Source organism: Malus sylvestris, chromosome 6 (genome assembly GCF_916048215.2).
Source record: "Malus sylvestris chromosome 6, drMalSylv7.2, whole genome shotgun sequence".
Classification (NCBI taxonomy): Eukaryota; Viridiplantae; Streptophyta; class Magnoliopsida; order Rosales; family Rosaceae; genus Malus; species Malus sylvestris.
Window position 1 is genome coordinate 2,092,926 of NC_062265.1, and position 23,944 is coordinate 2,116,869.

The window sequence follows — 23,944 nt, forward strand, 5'->3', positions numbered from 1 at the left end:
TAGCCTCACGATGATACGATATATAGCTATCCTCGTTGCCTACACTCACCTCATCATATGTATATGGATTCCTCCTGAGTATAAGCATGCACTGTGTACTCCCCCATGATAGGGTGAAGCCGGTGTACAAGTCATAAACGATTGGATCCCACCACGGTGGAAGGCCACGAAGAGATATTCTAAACATCTCTCGCTTATCAACTTAATATTGGTTTGATTGAGGGTTTTAGGTCTCATCACATATAAACATACATTTTAATCTCTATTAAAACTATTTTGGTCCTATTACAACTATTGGTCCATCTCATTGTTTTAGTTGTACATAATACTCCCACTATGCTTTTAAAACGATTTTAAAGCAAGAGTATATGATACTACTAACATAAACTTTGCATTCATTTGATGGACTACATAGTTGTCTTAGGGCCTAAGGATGATCATGAACCTTTGTTTAGATTCAACACGAGCCTTGTGTTGAATCTCGGTCTAGGAATGAAGATTGATTTTAGTTACGCGTTTAATCACATTAAGGCGTGTTGTCTTATGGGCGTTGGACCCAACTACTTCATTTTCATGCATATCATATAAAGCAAGAAAGAAGTACTTCAAAGTAAAGGTGAGCTTATGCTCATTACAACATTTGCATTTAACAAATTACTTTAAAGTAAAGAAGAGCTTAAGCCCTTTTACAACATTTGATCAAATCAAATTACAACCAAAATTTAATCTACACATTCCCATGGTTCAAACAAATTTGAAACGCCTTTCACATAGCTCAATTATATTAGGCTTAGGTTCATAATCACCCTTTAATTAATTAACACTTTAACTAATTAAATGAATGCAACATTTTCAATTGGTTTTTGTATCCATAAAATTGATTTAAATGGAGCTAAACAAAATGAAAATCCAATTCTCATTTAAAGAGACAAAACAATTTTGTTCTCATCCTATTTGGGCCATCATGCAATTAACCTCAACTTTTGGGCCATATTGCAATAACAAAAAACTTTTGGGGTCACTTTGTACAATACACAAAAGTCACTACTTCATGTAAATACAACTAGAACCCAAACTTTTAATAATGCAAAAACTTCATTAAAGGAACAAAACAATTTGTCCTTTAGCGTTTTTGGACCTTAACGTAAAAACGTAAACTTTTGGGCCAAAGTGCAAATACACAAAAGTATCAAAACTTTATGTAATTGCATAAAAGCCCCAAAAGTACTCCCTTTGAGGGAGTGGCTGGTTTTGGGGAGGGATAAGATTGGTGTGTGTGTTGATTTGTGAGTTTTGTCAAAAACAATCAAGTGGTGTAAGATAAGAACTTCTTATCACCATTATTTCTATCACCTTTCATAAAAATAATATAAGTTTTGATGATAGATTTTTCTATTGCCATTTAATCAAATATTTAACACTTTAAATACATGATAAATCATTTGAAAAACATATCACATAAACTTTATGAAATAATTCAAAACTTTGAATCAAAACACCAAACCTTTTTGTTCTTGGCAAGAACATCAAGAACAATGAAGAACATCCATGAAAAACCCAAATTTTTCCATGAACCTTTTTCACCCAAAAACATTCCAAAACCATTCTTACTTAAGGGAAATAACATCTAACCAAACTAGGGTACTTAGGGGTTCCAAAGAACACATTAAAACACTTTTAACAAGTCAAACAAGAACCCAAAAATTCACCCTTTGGATTTGGCCGAATTTTCCCAAAAGCATGGCACCAAATTTTAGCTCCAATATTCATGCTCATATGAACAACATCTACAACATTTGAGATAGCAAATTTTCCAACAAAATTTACTTTCAAAGAAGCAAGAATAAAGCTTGTAACAATTACAACTTTTAAATCACAAACTATGAACTATAAAACCCAAAATGATTCACCAACTACTAGACCTAGGCTCTGATACCACTTGAAGGAATTATTTTGTGAAAACATGTTCATTTGAGCAACATCATATAGCATGCAATTAACAATTAAAGGCGGAATCATGCTTGTATGCACTCAAAAACAAAACATTACCATGAAATTCAAAGCCTAGTAGATTGGTGAACCAATAATCAACTCAAAACATAAGTGAGTTGAAATTAATACCTTTGTAGATTCCTCTTTGCATAAGCAAAGGCTAATCACCCAAAGAGATAAGGGCCTTCATTCCTTGCTTCTTAGATCCATGGATTTGGATGGAAGAATAGGTTCTCCAAGTTCCCAAAATTGAGAACCTCTAATTCTCGACACCAAGGTTCGATTGTAGAAGAAATGAGTGACCTTGGAGTAGTAGGATTGCTAGATGTACCCTCCAAGGTGTTGGCCTCTTTAGAGAGAAAATGGAGAGACAATTCTCACCTATTTTCCCCAAAAATAAACCCATTTTTCACTTAATTCACTTAATGAATATTTGGCTATAAAGTCATTTATATAGTCACTTCTTTAAGTGACCTAAACAACCAAAAACCCTAATTCATCTTCATGGCCGGCCTTACTAAGGGATTTGGGCTTTTGGGCTTTAATGAATCTTTATTCATTAAATTGTCATACAACTTAAGTTAATGGGCTTGACGTTCGAAGCCCATTGGGCCTTAAGGTCCAAAACTATCCCGAAGTCTTTAACGAACTTATTCGTTTGATTAATTAACATATTAATTAATCCTTGCCATAAATAAATGATTAAACCATTTAATCATTCTTACTCATTTCCGTTTAATCTCCAATCTCTACCTTTCACGGTGTGCGATCCATTAGGTTCCTTTTAGCGAGGTAGTGGGCGATTAAAACCATTTTACATCGATTGTGAATTGAAACTATTTTCAATTCTCCCTTTAGTGATTATACACGTTTAGGGCTTCCACAAACCATGAGTGACACCTAGCAGCATATCATGGTTACCCAAGCTAATCAGAAGAGGTTAGAGAACCTATTCAGTTCGAGATTACAAATGCAATACGGTCCTTCTCTAATCTAATACTCTTGACCACATTGTTTGGTTTGATAGTTTATTTTCTCATGTCTACTATCCAATGTGTGTCTTGTGCTTATATGATTACCTTGAATGTGATTCGGAACGCATTCCCTAATCTCATTCATACTCTGGCCAGAGATTCAAATCATATCAGAGAGTATTCTCCCTCAAACGGTTTGAAGGTTAGAGATCCCTTGTTGCGCATTCATTTGTCTCCATAGCTAAGCGGCTTGACCCCAACGATGCCGTGGACACCCTCCTGGTGGGATGACTTTAACATAATCAAAGATCAAGGTCTTAACCACAAGACAACTATGATGCCTCAGGTCAAAGGACTACTTTGCATTATCCCAACCATGAGTTCTCATGTGACATGGAATATGAGAACTCTTCGTTGATCGCGTTCAGTGAACTCATTCTCTATTGAGCACCTACCGTACTTGTCTTGATGTCACACACACCAATGACTAGAGACTAATCACTCTCCCTGAGAGAAGACATAGTACGTACCGATCTTGACGGACTGTCAATGCCCAATTGGCAATCCTATGATCAGGAACGTTTAGGATGTGTCTACGAAAGAATGGTCTCAAGAATCTAACTTCATTAGATTACATTCTCCCAATCACATATTCCTTGGACTTTATCGTTTAAGCATATAACATTTATATGAGACGGCTCAAACAATAATCTATGCCCTTTATATGTTAAACTAGATTAGTTTAACATGTGAAATGTCCGTAAAGTATCATCACATGATTGGCTTTAGGGCACATTTCCAACAGGGCCCAGCGGGCTTAGCCTTCCCAAGCCTAAAACTAGCAAGCCCATCGCATGATGCCCAACCTAGCAGTCCACGTGGTCTGACCGACGACTCAACACGCGCCCTTATAGCTCTAGCGACCAAGCCGCACCTTTAGATTGGTTAAGTTGAATTGGCTCTAGGTCCTTAAACCGACCAACTTGACCATCAAATTGGCGACCAGACTGATCGTTTTACTATTTTTTTTCTACAATTTAACGCATCCCGGCTTAAATTTCGTGCACGATGTCTATTATACTTCCTTCACTCATGAAGATACATACCAATTAAGCTCTTCCACCTCGAATGGCGATCCATACCATGCCAATAAGTCGCATAATTGACAACCATCATCACATTGCAGGCAACCATGGTGAGTCAACTCTTAGAGTACATCGAGATGCAGCACACTCCTGTCAAGGTGTCCCGAAGCATGATGAGGGCAAATGACGATGTTTCTTTCCAACAACTCCTTGACAAGCAGTCATTTAACAAGCCATGAACTGAGTGTTCAGGTAGTGTACGTTCTCGCCTCGACCCTCTGGACAATGTCTTCTCCCGTCTTAGGATGTAAAGAAGCGTTCACTCCTGACTTAGCGCATGCGTACATTCATGGTTAGGTCCACATTCTGATGAACATTCAGACCTGGTTTTGCACACAATGTCCACTCTCGACTCGACTTGAAGAGAGTTCTTCCCACTTCATTCCTGAGCATGCATCACAAGGGCAGGAATAAGCATAAGAATGTTCCATCTCAAGTTTGACTGGCAGTTAACGCCAAACGCAACCATAAGTAGTCCGCTTGCCAAACAGGGACGAACGATGTGAACTGCAACTATGGCACGAACAAGCAGCACATACCTGTAGACTATCGCTAGAGGCATACGGAGGCACCACTACCTCTAACATGCACTTAACTAAGAACTGCACGATTTCTCGTGCATTGAGACCACTGATGAGGCGTTCCGCAAGGATGTGACCAACATGAGTAGGTTACCTTTCACATACGAGATTGAGCAGATGGAACCACCTTGCAAGTTCACGCTGCCTCATTTCACTTTCTTCAAAGAAGATGAGGATTTGGAAAGGCACCTCAAACAGTACCGCAACATTATGAATCTCTACGGGAACAACAATGTGTTCGCAAGATTTTCACTATGATCCTACAAAACGAGGCGCAAGACTGGTTCTACATCATGTCGCCGCAATCAATCCGGAACTTCTACATACTTTCCTTGGTTTATATCAAGGAATATTCGTCGTACCACTCAATCAAGAAAAAGTCTGACCACTTATTCAACATAAAAAAAGAACCATATGAGACTCTTCGTTACTACGTGAAGGGGTTTAAGGCAAAGAAATTGAAGATTGTCAGATGTTATGACACGGTAGTCAATGCAGCATTTAAGAATGGACTCCTAGCCGAGAACCACTTGTTCGGATAGCTGATCATGATTGAACACTTAACCCTGACAAGTTCTTTGTTTTGGCAGAAAAGCACACACTTTGGGATGAAGCCAAACGAGCCCAGAAGGCACTGAGCAACCTTGTGGAAGTTCTTGGAGACATTTTAGAAGAAGACGGATGAGAAACAATCCAATAATAAGAACAAGCCAGAAAACAAGTGCATGGACCATTCTCTAGCGAAAGGAAGCTTAACGCCTACGATGTTTACCAAATTCTTAGTCCCGATATACCAATCGCAATGTTTGGAAAGCAATTTACCTCTGTCGCTTGAATTTGTGAAGCAAGCCAAGCGGATTCGCAAGGAAGAATTCTTTGATTCAGGGTCGTCCTTATGAAAAATGAGGACTAAGGTGAAGATTTAAAAGATACCTTCTTAATTATTATTACATTACATTTGTTAAGGTGGACAATTGCATATGAACCTAAGAAACACACTATCGAGCCTTGCGAGAATGTGAACAATTACATACGAACCCAAGAACACACTGTTAGGCCCTGTGAGGTAGTGAGGGCTTTGAGGTTGAGTTCAAGTTCACATCTATAAGCAAAATATATTCGATGATGCCTCAGGTCTAAGAACCATTTACATACTACAACGCAAAACTTTGTAAAATTCAACATGTGGTAAGCAATCCATACATTTAAGCTTCTTAGGTAATCAGCACTTAGTGAAGTTGTTCGACAGACATGCACCTGTATATCCATCATGTGTCTAAAATGCATAGCACAAGACCATGCTAATCTTAATTCAATATACACCAGCCTTTCGGAACAGTCATCACGATAGGTAGCACCCATAACCCAGCCTTCCTTCTTCTTTGGCCTACCCCTCTTTCTCCCTTCCCCATGGCAGAGTTAATGGTGCCTTCTCCCCCATCACCCACATCTCAAAAAATATACTTGTTAAAATTCATTGTAAAAAATGCTACTTTTCTAACTTTTATTTGACTGAATGGACAAAAATGATGTAGTACAATCTTGGGGGTTAAGTGAGAAAAAAATGAGTTTCATAGGGAAAAGTAAGAGCGAATACGAGTTTCAATGGGCGTTGAAGTAAATAAGCCTAAACTTAAATTTGGTTGTTTCCTTTTTTGGATTTGCGTTGACTGTAAGGAAGGAGGAAAATAAATAAAAAACCGTTTGAATCTACTATGCGTATTACAATTGGTTTTTTTTATTGTTTTAATTTTAATTTTGTTGTTTTTATTAAAATATATATTTTGAAAATTAATGAATTTGCTAACCACCTTGCATGTTTTTATTTATATTTTTTTTCTCGAATTTTCAATTTAGTTTGGGAGAAGAGCAATTTGAGTACTATGAAATCTTCACTTTTTTTGCCTCATCCTTATATATATAGGAAAATTAATGAAAAGGGCATGAAAATTTTGAGTTTTAATGATAAGGACAAAATAAAAGGTAAAGTGAATAGTACCATGATTGACTTTTTAGTGTAAAAATATGGTTTTTCGTTAAAGTGAACAGTACCAGGAACTTTTCGTTAAAATTCCCTATATATATATATATAGATGACCACGCCACCAAAACCAATTTGTTAGTCTAAGTTACAACGAAAACTTAAATTCCTTTTTTTTCATATATTTGACTAAACATAACTTACATAAGAGATTTTAACCATATTAAGACTAGTATGACTGAAGAAAATATAACTAAATGTCATGCCGTTTTGGGTATTACAAAAACAAACTATTATTATGCGACCAAAGAGAGTGCTTCTTAGTTCAACTTCTTACCAAAGGGAAATTGAGATCATTGTTTCCAAACATTTCATACATTTACAATTCATTCTTTAATAAATATCCGAGCTTAAATTTGCTCATCACTCTATTTAGGTGGTGAATATTACCACTCCTCCTAAAGTGTGCCACATATTTATGGTTGGGTTATTATACAAAATAGTCCCTGAGATTTGCATGATCAATAGAAATGGTCCTTGAGATTGAAAATCAATAGAAATGGTCCTGAGATTGTCTACCATCCATGATTTTGGTCATTCCGTTAAAAACTCTTTGAGCAATTTTCAAAGCTTTGTAACTCAATCGTTTTTTAATCAAATTCGACCTATATTATATCAAAATGAAGATAGGAAAGTGTACAATAAGATTATACCTATTTGGAAGCCCAATGATTGCCGGAGATGGCCGGAAAATAGCCTGAAAGGTGACTGGTCCGCGGGGAAAACTTGTCGGAAACTGGGTAAACTTTAAACGTTCATAACTTCTTCAATACTCAATGAAATCGAGTGACTCAAAAAAGAATATCATACTTCTTGATGAGATGAAGAGAATGTTACATTTTTCGAAGGCTAACTCGCCGTGGTTTGATCGGACAACAGCTCGAAAGTGGCTAACCATTTTCGAGTTAGCCAGTTAGCAGTCAAGAAAGATGCCATTTTCTTCGTCTCATCGAGAAGTATGATTTTTGTTTTTGAATCACTCGATTTCGTTGAGTATTGAAGAAGTTATGAACGTTTAAAGTTACCTAGTTTTCGATGAGTTTTCCAATTTTCCCGCGGACCAGTCACCTTTCAGGCTATTTTTCGGCCACCTTCGATAATCATTGGGCTTTCAAATAGGTATAATCTGGTTCTACACTTTCTTATCTTCATTTTGATATATTATGTGTTGAATTTGGTTAAGAATCGATTAAGTTACGAAGCTTTGAAAATTGCCCAAAGAGTTTTTAACGGAATGACCAAAATCATGGATGTTGGACAATCTCAGGGACCATTTCTATCGATTTTCAATCTCAGGGACCATCATGCAAATCTCAGGGACCATTTTGTATAATAAGCCTTTATAGTTTAACCATAGTTAACTAGTTTAATTTTCCTTACATAACAAAATAACTTGCCACTTAGTACTATGGTCTAGTGGTACTCATCTTCACTTATAAGTAAGAGGTCTTAGGTTCGATTCTCGTCAAAGGCGAATTTAAACCACATTATTGCTAACCCATTGTGAGGCTAAATTCACTCCTTCTCCTTTAATGACGGTAATATCGTTAAATCAAAGCAAACCCAAATCCTTCACATGAAATTCTAGTTCTTGCCGAACAAGAAAACCCATAAAGTAATAATAAACGAAAAAACTAACTTTCCAACATCATGTCTCTCAACCTTTATCTCCAACCAACGATTATTTACACACTCATATAAAAGGAAAATCACACATAAGCCTTTGCATCTTATTTATTTACTTCCTCCAGGACAGGCTCCAAAGATTAAAGTCATCCTCTTGGACTCCTTAAACGCCTCCATTTATTTCCTCAGGACAGGTTCCAAGGTCATGCTCTTGAACTCTTTCTCAAACGCCTCCATGCACGAGAAGGGCAAACATATCGGTACTACAACTTATTTACTTCCTCCAGGACAGGCTCCAAAGATTAAAGTCATCCTCTTGGACTCCTTAAACGCCTCCATTTATTTCCTCAGGACAGGTTCCAAGGTCATCCTCTTGAACTCTTTCTCAAACGCCTCCATGCACGAAAAGGGCAAACATATCGGTACTACAACTCCATATTCCTCTTTTAGGCTGTTGTCCTGAACATAGAAGGTAATTAGATTGACAGACTTGGCGATTCCGGCAAATATTGGCTTTCCCCAGCCGAAGTTTACCTCCCCAAAACCAGTACGCGTATTATCAGAAACTATAAGGACATTCCATGCCATTGGAAGTGGAGGTCGTCCTCTTATTACGAAAAGGTCTGCCAATGATTTCATGTACTCTTCACTCATTCTAGATTTCGATTTCTTCACCAACTCCACGGCATATCCCAACGGATTTTCACATAAAAGTCCCACCGTTGAAATGACAGTTGGAATTGCAAATGCATTACCATAGTATCCCAAAGGAAGACATAAAGTGTTGTGCTTCCCACGGGCATTGACTGCGCATGAAAGGCGGACAATCTCTTCTGGATTCAATCTCAGTGAAAGTGTGCGACACTTCCAAACACAAGCTGTTATCAGCTCAAACCGGGAGGAAGTGGAAAGGTGTGCCGGAAGTTGTTCCCTAATTGCTTTTATCTCCTGTGGACCAAAATAGAAAGATCGTTGGACCAACGAGCCCTCGTCTTTGGTTAAAAGAAATGAGCTTTCTGGATTGCTTATGTGCTCATATTCATAATGTGTGCATGTAATTCGTGGTGAATGTCGGGCATCCAAGAGCTCTCGTTCCCACACCGGCGGGACAGAGGGTGAAAGTGTGCCTTGAGCCATCTCTCCAACTGCGTTCAAGAATTGGGCCAACCCCATGGCGTCAAACATTGTGTGGTTTACGCGCGATGCAAATACGAAGCCTCCACACTTCAGGCGAGTCACCTGCATTATTTAGTGCAGCAAATACTTTCTGAATTAATCTTTAGACTTTCCCTTCATTTAAATTGACAGGAGCACCCACATGCTATATCCTAAAATGTTCATCAAAAAATTTTACCAAACAAAACAAACGATGAACATATGACTGTAAAGAAGAAAAAAAAATTGAATATGTGCTTCACTACACGTTACACTTATACGTGATTATCTACACAAAAAAACTGCGTACACTTGTTTGATAGATAGATTATATATGTTTGCCAACACGTAATGCAAATTAGCATACTTCTATTTGTATGTTCATTTATTTGCTAAAATTTCCTCACAAAGAAGTTGACTGACCTGAACTAAAAAACGAAAAAAGAAAACAACAAAAACTATAAGAGCAATACTAGATAGACTAAATTTGAAAATTAAATGATGTACCACTAATAAAAATAAGCACATTAATCAACACTTAAAGTAATAGTTCAATCATCAACTTTCATGTCATTTAGTTTCCAAAATTTAGTCTTCCTACATTACCCATGCTAAGGAGACTAAATTTGTAAACAAAATTTGCAAACTAAATAATATGTCACAAATAGAAATAAATATGTTTATCAACCGTTAAGTAATAATCCAATCATCAACTTCTATGTCATTTAGTTTATAAATTTAGTCTCCCTAGCATTACCTTTACCCAAACTATAAACCTGATATTTTACGATTACAAACTGAAAGAGGATGCAAAAACTAAAACCAATATAAAACGCAAATAATATATGAGATGGATCTCGAACCTCAACATTTAGCTATTTTCCATCCGAAAAAAAAGGCTTCTACATTTGGCTATTATGCACATATACACACATTTTATCTAAGGAAAACTAATGAAAAGGGTTTGAAAACTTTGAGTTTTAATGATAAGGACAAAATAAAGGGTAAAGTGAATAGTATCAGGTTTGACTTTTTAGTGTAAAAATATGGTTTTTCGTTAAAGTAAACAGTACCGTAGACTTTTCGTTAAAACTCCATTTTATCTATAGATCATTTTAACAGTCTAATGAGTTAAAATATGACACATCATCTACCACTAAATTTAATTAGTTTCATTTTATTTTCTATTGTTTTAACAGAGGTTAACCTAGTTACTTCTACCGTTAGCTTATTCGATTGATTGTCCTCTTGATTCCCAATAATGCAGACCATTACAACAAAAGAAGTGATTTCACACACCTTTTTTAGTTTTGCATACACTCCTCTTTATTTATGGCCATCGGATTGAACAAATTCAATAGAATCAAAGGCTATGAAGCAATTTTCACATACTTTTTTTTTAGCTTCCCTTCTTTATTTATGGTCATCGGATTAAACAAATTCAACTAAATCAACGCCCATAATTAAACAAGGTGTGTAATAGGGCTAAAAAATGTGTGTGAAAATCAATTCCCAACAAGAATGGCAACCTCGGTCAAGGAAAGAAAAACATATGGTTGCGAAGTATCACATAGAGTGGTGCTATATGAAGAAAGTTGGGGTTTCATCATAAAATCAATTGGTAATATGGAGAGTAGCCCAACCTTTTATAAGCCCTTACATGGTTTGATTCCTCATTGATGTGAGACTTTGTCCTCACATTCTCACACGCCACTTCACGTGTGGCGAATTTTCAAGCGTAAGATGTGGACAACACAAACAAGGTGGCGTGGAACACGTGCGGCCATTGAGCTTCAAATGATAAAAATGAATTGAAGATCAAATGATAAAAATTAACAAGGGATGTGTGGGAGGTAAAAATTGGTGTGTGGATAGCACCACCATGCGTGTCACATAAACTGATCCTGTTAAACCTCAAACGAATAAAATCAAATTTTATGGGATATGTGAGACATTTGTTAAAATGTTGAATCTCTTTTATTCTCATACTAAGCTTTTATTGGATCTGTTGGATATGGCAACCATGCTTTTGATGGTTTAGGATTCGAGAGAGAGAGAGAGAGAGAGAGAGAGAGAGAGAGAGAGAGAGAGAGAGAGAGAGAGAGTATGAGTGAAACTTTTGAGAGAGAGAAGTTAATGTCAATTAGGAAAAGAATTAAAAGTTAAAAGTATAGTAAAATTATTTAAATTATATATTAACTCACGTTGTTGTTCTTACCTGAACTAACAAGATAGGGCAACCAAGAATGCCATCAGAGCCTGGGACATTAAAAAGGAGTTCATCTAAGAGAGGACAAGGAGGTCGAATGGTGTCTCCGAGTTCCTCAAGCGTGAAATCAGCATCGGCTTCTATGAACAAGACACCTTCTCCATTACAATCTACCATAAGCTTTTTGTTTGGCCCTTCCCTCAGCCTACCAGCTACAGGGTAGTAATACACTAATGCCTTGCTTAGTGCGTCCCTAATCGCCGTAACGGGATCACCCTGATTTTCTTTATTCCTGTAAGACAATATGAGTGGAAAATGAAACCTAGTGCCTTGCTGGTCGTCTACATCTGACAGCCGCTTAGTTTCGTGAGGAGTTGGCTTTGCCGGCTTTATGAGTTGTGGCTCCGACCGGTTCACCTGAAATGCGAGGGAGCTACACAATTCCGCCATCTCATATGGTCAACCCTTTTAGAGACTACATATACAATAGAGCTGCCTAAGCTTGACTACATATTGTGAGATTGAGTGGAGTAGCATTTATGTTTTGGACCACCCATTCTCCGCCCGGTCCCCGTACCATAAAATTTATTTAGTCGGCGGGGTTATCGTTATCAAAGTTATCATCATTGTTGTGAATTTGTGATAATTAAGGCATGCGTAGTATTGTGTGGTGAAGAAGCTTTGAGATAAATCAATAATTGAATTTCGACGGAAAAAAAAAAAATCAATAATACGATGGTTTCTTTGAGTGTATAATGGTTGGAGTAAGGCACACTAGTGGAAAAAAACAACTTGTGCGACGAAAAACATTTTGTCGCCTAAGTGGTTCTTGCGCGATGAAAACATAGATTGGTCATTCAAAAATGGCATGATACAAAAAAAAAAAAAAAAATAAACTGTATGCAATGAAAATATTCGTCACGCATGTGTTCGTCATGCAAGAAAAAGCAAGATTTTTTTTTTGCTGCCAAATGTTTGCACGACGAATATTTCCACATATTCGTCGCGCAAAGTTTTACTAAAAACGGTCAGATGCCCTTAACTGCTCCCATTTAATGCGCATTTATAACGCATTTTGCGCAACCAAGGGGTTCGTCACGAAAAGTGTTACAGATTCTATATAAACCCTAGTTTTCAAAGGTTTTGTTTCAAGGGCGATGGCCGATTCGGTTCCTGATTCAACGAAAAGTTGTGAGGGAGAAGGCTCTCGCAAAGGGAAAGGTAAAAAAGAAATTTATTGTTTAATTAGTTGGCTTATATTTGATATGGTTGAATTTATTTATTTATTTTTAATAGTCTATTACTTTCAAAATTTTGTGGTAGAAAAAGAAATGAGGAAAGCTGTGTTGCAAATAGAGAGGTACCAGCGTAAGCAATTGCCCTCATTTGTAGACAAAAGTAGGGCTGATGCGTACGCTGAACTTAGGTATGATATTGGGGGTTTGGTGCGGAAGTTGATGAAACCGATGAGAAGCAGTGGAAGTATCTGGATGACCTTTTCAAGATGCATTTTCGACAGTGGAAGTTCGATGTGGAGCGGGCTATGGAGCGTGGGGGAGTTCCTGATGCCCTTGCTGATGCTCCAGAGGAGGAGGATTGAAGTTTATTTGTTTTTTTTTTTTCAAACGATATATTTTGTTAGATTAGCCACTGACAGAGTTTGAACCCACACCGTCATGTAAGGGTTCAACACATTTCCACCACTATGGCAAAGGGCCACTTGCGCTTTTTTTTTTTAATTAGAATTTTTTTTTATGAAATTTGGACGTTATGTTTGACTTTATTTAATAAATTTATGTTATATGGACGACTATTAATATTTACATTAGTTATAATATGTATTTGGGTTAATAAATTAATTTTATTAATTATTTTGGTAATGTTTAATTAGGTTTGAGTTTTTTATTTAGATTAAAATAAAAATTTACATTAGTTAAAAAGAAAACAGAAAAAAATGAAAAAAAAGAAGAAAAATAAGCATGTTGTGCGACCAACAGAGTATTCGTTGCGCAACTTGTTTACATTAATTAATTATAAAGAAAACGAAAAATATCTAAAAAAAATTTAGACTTGTGCGACAAACACTATATTCGTCACGCAAATGCAAAAGTAATCTTTATAATGTGACTTCAGTTGCAAAGGCAGAAACTGCAGAATCCGCCTCTGCACCTCCTCCCCCTTCATTTTTCTTCAATTAGGCATCTGTCACTTCCATTTTCTCTCAATTTCTTCATCTAATACTCATTCCATCTTCTTCTCTAGGTTGATCGAGCTATCTTGGTGTGCCTGGTAAGCGTTTTTTTTTTTGTTTAGGGTAAAATTATTAATGTCAATTCATATTAACGCCATGAAATTCATTGTTTATAGGGATATTGTGTGTGATTAGCTATTGGTGGAGAACGATTTGGAAGATATTTTCTTCGTTTTATTTTAAAAAAATATATAAAATTAATTAAATTATGTTGTTAGATTTGTACGTGACGTACAAATATGTGTTATGATGTACGAAGTTAATTGTAATTAACTTCGTACCTGTTTTTTTTGTAGTAAAACTTAGTTTCCCATTCGAGGATTAGTTGGATTTCGCGCATGGATGTGAAAGCATGACTACAGTCCAATTAATTCTTGAATTGTCTCATTATTTGAACAGTTTAGGAATGCACAGTTATGGCGCGTAGTTTATGGTTCAAGGATTAGGTTTCGATTGTGGGGATTTTGGTGTCATCTCTATACGTTCTTTGGGTGGCACATAGGTATTTCATATCTACGTTGTCCATCTGAAGAACTGTACAAAGATGCTGCCGAAATTCCTCCACATCGAAATTTAATCTGATGTAGCTGTAAATTACGTGACATTTTGCATTCCCGAATGGGATAGAGCCCTTACTGCAGGCATAAGGTGATAATATCATGATGAAGTTATTGTGATTGTTGTACTGTTATTGTGATTGTAGGAATTATGGATAAAACGTGGATATAGAACCCGAATAGATGCGCAAAAAAATACTTGGATGGAATTGAGGATTTTATTGACTTTGCACGTACACACAACCAGGGTGCAACTAGAATCTGGTGTCCTTGCAGGAGGTGTAACAACACATTAAGGGACACAATTGAAAATGTTCGATTTCATTTAGTAAGGAATGGAGTGGTAGAGACCTATAGTACTTGAAACCATTATGGGAAACAATTAGACAATGCTTCGTCTTCAAACGCCACAAAAGTAGGCAATGTTAAACCTAATGTGGATCCTAATGAACAAGTCATGGATATTTTAAATGATACTTTTCCATTTGCATCGACAAACACTAATCAGGAAGGGAAAGATGACGTGCCTACAACAATGGATAATGCATAATTTGAACAATATGAAAAACTATTAAAAAATGCCAACCAAGAGTTATATCCGGGGTGCAAGGGCTTTTCGATTCCCAAGGCCATTGTGGAACTAATGCATGTAAAAATAAAGTATCGTACGTCGAACTAGTGTTTCGATTACTTTTTGGAGCTTTTCAAGAGAATGCTAGCAAAGGATAATTGTTTGCCGAAAGACCATAGAAACGCCCAAAAGGTGTTGAATGGTCTTTAATTGAGTTATGAAAAAAATTCATGCTTGCAAAATCAACTGCATTTTATTCTATAACGAGAATAAAGCATTGGATAAATGCACTGTATGCAATAAGTCGAGGTTCAAAATGATATCTCAGAATAGAATGACTAAGATCCCACAAAAAGTCGTGCATTATCTACCTTTGAAACCTAGGTTGCAGCGATTGTATATGTTGACGCATACTACCATTGACATGAGATGGCATAAGGAAAAATAGGTAGACAGCGATGTGATGAGGCATCCTGCAGATGGGAGACATGGAAAGAGTTCGATCGAACGTTCCCCGGGTTTGCTATTGATCCCCAAAATGTTAGATTAAGACTTGCCATCGATGGATTCAATCCGTTCGGGGTTCTAAACCAACACCACAACACTTGGCCGATTTTCGTATTTCCATATAATTTGCTGCCTTGGAAATGCATGAAAAAAAAATACATGATGATGACTTTTTGATAGTTGAGGATTCTGGTAGGTCAATCGATGTTTACTTAAGGCCATTGGTTGATGAGGTAAAGGATTTATGGACAAACGGTGTGGACACATACGATTACTTTTCGGGGCTTTTCAAGAGAATGCTACCAAATGATAATTGTTTGTCGAAAGACCATAGAAACGCGCAAAAGGTGTTGATGGTCTCAAATTGAGTTATGAAAAAATTCACGCTTGCAAAATTAATTGTATTTTATTCTATAAAGAGAATAAAGCATTGGATAAATACCCTATATGCAATAAGTCGAGGTTCAAAATGACATATCAGAATAGAATGACTAAGATCCCACAACAAGTCATGCGTTATCTGCCTTTGAAACCTAGGTTGCAGCGATTGTATATGTCAACGCATACTGCCACCGACATGAGATGACATAAGGAAAAACGGGTAGACGACAATGTGATGAGGCATCTTGCAGATGGGGAGGCATGGAAAAAGTTCGATTGAATGTTCCTCAAGTTTGCTGCTGATCCCTGAAATGTTAGATTAAGACTTGCCACTGACGGATTCAATCTGTTCGGGGTTCTAAACCAACACCACAACACTTGGCTGATTTTCGTATTTCCATATAATTTTTCGCCTTGGCAATGCATAAAAAAAGAATACATGATGATGACTTTTTGATGGCTGAGGATCCTGGCAGGTTAATCGATATTTACTTAAAGCCATTGGTTAATGAGCTAAAGGATTTATGGACAAACGATGTGCGCACATACGATAAGTGTACTGGGAAGATGGTCACCTTGCAGATAGCAGTTTTGTGAATTGTGAATGATTTTCCCGTATATGCAATGGTTTCTGGGTGGAGCATTAGGGATTATATGGTATGCCCTGTATGCAAGGATGATGTAACATCTGGTTGGCACGTTGGAAAAGTTTGTTACCTTGGTCATTTGGTTGCCATTGGACCACAAGTGGCGGGAAAATGATAAAGAGTTCAACGGGAAACAAAACCTCGCATCATACTTAGAAAATGGTTCGGTGATTAGATTTTGAAATGGCTTAACCGTTTGGATTTTGCTCCATTCGAAAAAATAGTGTGTTGATGCACAAAACTGGAAGGGTCTTGGAACAACATAAATCCGACCGTGAATCTGCAAGAAAGTAAAGAACACAAGATGTATCGTGGTTCACCCCAATGTTTGGGCTACGTCCACACTGATGTTGATTGTATTTCTCTCTAACTGTACGTATGGGTTACAAGGGTGAGGGGGAGTCCCCCAGAGAAAGAGAGAGTTTGAGAGAGCTCTCTATTTGTGAGGATGAGAGCCTGAGGAGGTCATTTTATAGAATAAGGGTTCCTCACTTATTACATATTTGCCCCTTCATTTATTACATAATTACACTTGAGTCTCCTGAGTATTTATACGAGGTCTAAATACGGAGGCACTAAGTATGGTACAAACAGTAGTCCCCCAAATTTTCAGTCAAGAGAGTCTTTTGGCTGGAGACTTGAAATTTAGTCCATGTGTGGGCCGAAGTAACTAGATGTCGTCTAAAACTGATACTCGATATGAAGCGGTGCCCAATCTGAAATGATGCTCAACTAGAAGTAGCACATGTTGCGAAGCTGCTCTATTTGTGGCTTATGTTGCCTTGGTTGGCTCGGCTTGTGGCGTTGAAGGTGAGGGAGTCCCTTTTATATAATAAGGGCTCGCTCCTCAATACATAAATAATGGGCTAGAGTTAATGCTCGGTGCGAGACGGTTGCTCAGTAGGCAGCAATGCTCTCTAATGATGGTGAGGAAGTCCCTTTTATAGAATAAGGGCTCACTCCTCAGTACATAAGTGATGGGCTAGAGTTGATGCTCGTGGCGAGGCGGTTGCTCAGCGGGCGGCGATGCTCTCTAATGATGGTGAGGGAGTCCCTTTTATAGAATAAAGGCTCTCTCCTCAATACATAAGTGATGGGCTAGAGTTGATGCTCGCGGTGAGGCGGTTGCTCAGCAAGCGGCGATGCTCTCTAATGATGGTGAGGGAGTCCATTTTATAGAATAAAGGCTCGCTTCTCAATACATAAGTGATAGGTTAGGAGTGATGCTCGCGGTGAGGCGGTTGTTCAGCTGGCAGCGATGTTCTCTAATGAAGGTGAGGGAGTCCATTTTATAGAATAAGGGCTCACTCCTCAATACATAAGTGATGTGCTAGAGTTGATGCTCGCGGCGAGGTGGTTGCTCAGCAGGTGGCGATGCTCTCTAATGATGGTGAGGGAGTCCCTTTTATACATAAGTGATGGGTTAGAAGTGATGCTCGCGGTGAGGCGGTTGCTCAGCTGGCGGCGATGCTCTCTAATAAAGGTGAGGGAGTCCCTTTTATAAAATAAAGGCTCGCTCCTCAGTACATGAATAATGGGTGCTCTCTAATGAAAGTGAGGGAGTCCCTTTTATAGAATAAGGGCTCGCTCCTCAGTACATAAATAATGGGCTAAGTCCCCCAAGTATTTTTCATGAGGCCCAGTTGCGGAAGCCCAATATATGGTACATGGTGTAGTCCTCAAAGTCTTCAGTCAAGAGAGTCTGTTGGCTGGAGACTTTAAATTCAATCCATGTATGGGCTGAAGTGACGCTTGTTAAGAGACGGTCTTTGTATACCATGCACTGAAACTTTGTAGGTGAAGCTTTGAAAGTGAAGCTTTGAAGCTGGAGCTTTTTGTAAATGTAGCTTTTGAAGATGGAGCTCTCGAAGCTGGAGCTCTGTAAATGAAGCTTTCGAAGCTGATTGACATGAGTCATGCTCATGAATGTTTATGTTGATTGACATGAGTGATGCTCATGGATGTTGACATGAGTGATGCTCATGAATGTTGACATGAGTGATGCTCATGAATGTTGACATGAATGATGGTCATGAATGTTTATGTATGATTGACATGAGTGATGCTCATGAATGTTTATGTATGATTGACATGAGTGATGCTCATGTATAATTTTGGAGTACTAGATGTCTCCGAAAGATAAGAAAAATAAATCACATCATTCAAAAATAAATATGTCCCTCTGCTCAATGGGTCACGCCCATAATTCCCTTTTCTGCATGCCATCACCACCACAATTATGTCTGCTTCTTTTTATCTTCTTTTGCTTTCTGCTTTTACTTTCTGCTTTCTTATTTGGATATGTCGCTTGATGAAATGATTAAGGGTAATATTCCTTTCTCTTTACTTTCCTTTCTTTTGGTGGATGGCAGACAAGAGGAATAATAGTAGGATTGTTATTGAGAAAGCTTATCTTCTTCCTGTTTTCCACTAGTGCTCATGGTATTCGCAGGAGATAGGATCTCTATGCCAGCACCAACTTGTTCTGTTATGGTTGTAACTGTGCCTTCCTTTTCCTGCCTGTACAATCTGCACCTAAATCCAAACCCTTCATTTTTTGAACAATCCCTTCGCGGCAGTCAGCGTCCTGCGCATAGCACAGAGCTGTTAATGGTAAGTAATTTGCCTGAGACGGTGGAGCTTACGATATCCAAGACGTTCTCGACGGCTGAGAAATTCGAGGGTGGAGAACTGATGGCCGTGATGGCATCCATTACGGCAGCCGTTTGATCAAGAAGCTTCTGGCTTCCTCCTTGGACCGGCCGACTGGAACCCAGATGGCGATGATGAATCCCAGTCATTTAAACCTCGTATTAACTATTAGATTATGGGTCCATTCCAAACCGACCAATTGGAGAACAAGTGCATGGCACGGTAAATACTTACATGATTGGGAGGGATGTGTTTTCCACTGAGCAGATCCAAAAAGACAGTCCCAAAGCTGAATGTAACAGTTTCTGGAGTCACCCTTCCATTTCTTAGATATTCAGGAGGTGTGTATGCAAGATTGGTGCTGTAACTTTTTCCATCTTTGCTGTTGTTCATCAATCCAAAACATGAAGGCCGAGGATCGCCATTCTCATCAAAGAGAACCCTACATGCATTTAAATCATGGTACAATGGGCGGTCTTCACTACTGTAGTTATCCAATGCTTCAGCAATGTTCAGAGCAACTCTTAGTCGCAGACCCCACTCAATGGTTTGATTCTCCTAGTGGAAGAGATGTTTGGCAAGGGTATCATTAGGCATGTACTCCGCCACCTGCATCCTCTCGTCGCCATCGCAACAATGCCCTATCAAATTGGCAAGCCTTTTGTGCCTCGGCTTCCTAACGCCCCAAGCTTCATCCAGGCCAATTTAGAAAATTTCTTGACCGCAATCCAACGACGGTTATCTTGGTTCTGGAGACGGCCCTTGTAGACGACATTGGGGGCTTTCTCACGGCTCTCGGAGACGATAAAGTCAGAGCTGAAGTTATTTGTGGTGCCTTTCAAGTCAGCCAGCGAGAATTCTGAGAATCCAGGCACTGTTCATGCTCCGGCGGCATCGGCTTGACCGTTGGACGGTTGAGGAGTACGGTTGGTGGTGGCAGTGGAGCTAAAGGTGTCCAAGTGGTGGTGCTGGTGTTGATGTGCATGTATAAAAGACGACTCGCAGCACCCCATAACTCGGACGAGTTGACTCAGTGCCGCTTTCTTTTCCTTGGCAATGGCAATGACATTGCTAATTTGCTTGCTTGGTTGCCTGCATGCATGTGTTCTCCCTCTCTCTCTCTGTGTCAGCAATGGCAAAACCTTTCTCTCCTTGTTTCCTCTTACCGCAAGAAAGATAATTTTTCAGATGAAGCGTGCGAATGGAAGAGAGATTTTGGGAAATGGAAACAGTGGAAGACGAAACAGCTCTGTAAATTGGAAGTTTCAAAGAGAGAAAGAGAGCTCTGTGTCTGTGTCTCTGTATGGGTTTTGCAAATCCACGATGGACAGTGGTGAGGTTTCACGGTGGTGAGATGAAAAAATGAAAGAAAACCGACATAGCTTTTTATGTTATTTCCCACAGACAGCGTCAAATGTTGATGCACAAAACCGGAGGTCTTGGAACAACATAAATCTGACCGTGAATCTGCAAGAAAGTAAAGAACACAAGATGTATCGTGGTTCACTCCAATGTTTAGGCTACGTCCACACTGATATTGTATTTCTCTGTTTATGAGAGGATTGTGAGGGAGAGAGAGCTTCTGTATGTGAGGATCAGAGCTTGGGGTTTGTGAGGGTGAGAAGGCCCTTTTATAGAATAAGGGCTCCTCACTTATTACATATTTGCTCCTTCATTTATTACATAATTACACCTGAGTTCCCTGAGTATTTATACGAGGTCTAAATATGGAGGCCCTAAGTATGGTACAAACATAGTGAGTAGGACTAGACCTTCTACACATATGAATTCGACGCACAAGTCTATGTTTTTTGAGCTCCCGTATTGGTCGAAACTAAAATTGAGACACAACCTCGATGTTATGCATGTTGAGAAAAATATATTTGACACATTGGTGGGCACCATTCTAGATATCAAGGGCAAGACAAAGAATACGATCAAAGTTCGTCTTGATTTGGACGAATTGGAATATGGAGGGGTTTATGGATGAATAAGGACAATGATAAAGCCAAAAGGGATCTTGCATTTTTTTTCCATGAAACCGAATGACAAAAAATAGTTTTTAAAGTTTTTATCGTCTATAAAGTTTCCTGATGGTATGCTTCTACTATGGCACGTTGTGTGAATGTTGACGAGGGTAATTTTGTTTGACTAAAGAGCCATGACTGCCATGTGGTTATGCAATGCCTACTTCCTGTGGGTATTCAACACCTATTGCCAGAAGATGTAGTGAAGCCAATCATGTTGTTGTCCAGATTTTTTTCCCAAATGACGTCAAGAACATTGCGAAAGACGGACGTTAATTAGTTGCGTCATGACATTATCCAAGTCCTATGCAAGTTTGAGATGATATTTACTCCAGCTTTCTTCACAAGTATGATCCACGTGATGGTTTACTTGCAAGAAAATGATCGTTTTGCTCTTTAGGTTACAAAATTTTTGCATTTGGAGTGGGCTACGTTGGAGATTTTTGTTATAGGTATTAGTGTGGTCGATCTTTATGGCATTTTCGTATTGTGTAAAATGGCGTTTCCAGTTAGCCATTTAAAATGTCATGATTGAGATAGAACAGATCAAAATGGAAAAAAATCTAACAATATCTGGAATGATTCTTCTAAGAGGATCAAATCAGAAACTCATTAACCCTTTCATGGCTTATGTGAATCAGAATGCCAAAATTACACAGCAAAAGTCAGAATGATCCATCGCCTTTGTATTATGCTTCAGTGGAGCTACGAGAAAATGTCAACCACTTTACTGGTTCAACTACTAAGTGGGATTATGAACCTTCTAAGACCACTCTTATTTTTAATAAGTTTCAATTCACATTTTTTATGACTTTTATCACAAGTCACTCAATTTATTGACTATATCATATTTACAACCTATATTGTTTTGTGAAAACTTTGTTCCTCTCACATAACTGCAATGGTACAATCAGTGTTCTAAAAAATGGCCTAGGCGGTGATGACCCGAGGCGTTTTCTTGCAAATCGGTTGGAAAAATCGGTTGGGCTCTAGGCGGCCGCCCAGACGGGCTAGGCGGGGTATGCGGTGCTAGGCGTCTATGCGTTTTTTTTTTTTTTGTTTTTTTTTTTTTGAAATTAAAAAAAATCCTATCTAAGTCTAAGTTGTGAACTTGTAGTATGTTGGAAATAAGAAATTAATGAGTAGAGAAGAGAAGCAATCAATGCGTTTTACCATTGTGCGTCGACAAACCATAATGGCTGAAATAGGTGAGATGAGCTCATGTCTGAGGTTTGTGTTGATGTGAGGGATGGTGGAGATAAATGAAAGACTTATTTCGATTTCTAGAGAAAGAGGCTTCTGATTTTCTTGGGAGACATCTCTCATCTTTTAAGAGAAATGAGAGAGAGACCTAGGGTTTCTCAATTTACTCAGAAATGAGGGAAGGGGTAGCCTTTCAATTGGAATCCTAGGGAGCTCAATTTCTTGATGCACGACACGCGTGCGCATCCTAAGCCTCTGTGCTACCCGAGGAGCAACAGTCTGAATTAGATAGAGGGTTTGGGCTCTGGGCTCGAGGTCATCAAAAGCTGAAATGAGAGTGGGTGTAGCTGCTAGGGTTTTTCAAATGTCAAATGATGCTGCTACACTAGCTTATATTGTAGTTGTTGTAAAGGATTGACATGGGTGTGGCCTTGTACGTGTTGGTCAGCGCATCTTCATCAGTTTCCAGGTCACGAGTTCAATTATTCATGGCGGTTGTTTTGTGATTCTTTTTCATTCTTTTTCCCAAGTATATTTTGTTCTCGTGTCATCCTATAATACTCCTCACTATGATTATATGGTATATATGCTTAATGTATTTTTAAATTTTAGACTTGTTGAATATTTTTTTTGCATTTTATCATTCTTTTATTATCTCTTACCCATAGATTTCATACAAGTATAATTTTTTTGTAAGAGTCAATATGCACTTATTTACAAGATATACAAGAAATTTACCTAAATCCGTCTAGGCGTTAGGCGCTAACCTGCTGCCTGACTAGCACCTATCGTTTTTTCGAACCTTGGGTACGATTGCATTAATTGTACTCCCACTGCTGTTTAGTACATTTTCTTCAGTTGTACTTCCCTAAGGTGGAAGATTCCTTGTAGTTAAATAGTACACTTCCTTTAGTTACACCCCCACTAAACTTGTAACCTTTTGTACTTAAGTTAGCATTCTAGCTTTGAGATTGCTTCCAGACTAGTGGCACCCTTCTATTATTAGTACTCCCACTAGGCCCAGCACCTATTTCTTGAAAAATCTTTAAAGTCTAGTGGTACACTTCCATTAGTTGTACTCCCACTAAACTTACAATCTTTTAGCAACACTAGGTAAAGATATTTCATGTTTCCCACCTTCGCTTAAAGATTGGAATATTTTTCCAATGTGAAGAACAAGATTATAGTCAATTCTATTGCAATTTAAATGTCACAAGAAATTAGTCAACCTTTAAGTCTATATCGTAGAAAACCATCTCACCATATGTGAGAACTGGTGTAAGCTAATTGAAATTTCAAAGTCGTTGCTTCACTCATTCAATTACTTTAGGGTTTTACGGACTAATTGTTGGCAGCAAACTTTCGAAAAACTTCTCCCACTAGATTGGAAGAGTTCAGCTGCGCCTACACCACCTTAAATGGTGT

At 38.3% G+C, this 23,944-nt stretch overlaps 1 protein-coding gene and 1 pseudogene across 1 annotated transcript; both read right to left on the bottom strand.

Moving 5' to 3' along the window:
- Positions 1–8,261: 8,261 nt before the first annotated feature.
- On the bottom strand, positions 8,262–12,300 carry LOC126625940 (alcohol acyl transferase 1 allele GSa-like). Its single transcript, XM_050295066.1, has 3 exons — positions 11,733–12,300; positions 8,716–9,598; positions 8,262–8,553 (listed from the first exon to the last, which is right to left on the bottom strand). Exons 1-3 carry the CDS (start codon positions 12,171–12,173, stop codon positions 8,537–8,539), a joined length of 1,341 nt encoding a protein of 446 aa, XP_050151023.1. The 5' UTR covers positions 12,174–12,300; the 3' UTR covers positions 8,262–8,536.
- A 6,825-nt stretch (positions 12,301–19,125) lies between these two features.
- On the bottom strand, positions 19,126–20,302 carry LOC126626778 (serine/threonine-protein kinase BSK1-like; annotated as a pseudogene).
- Between the last annotated feature and the right edge of the window lie 3,642 nt (positions 20,303–23,944).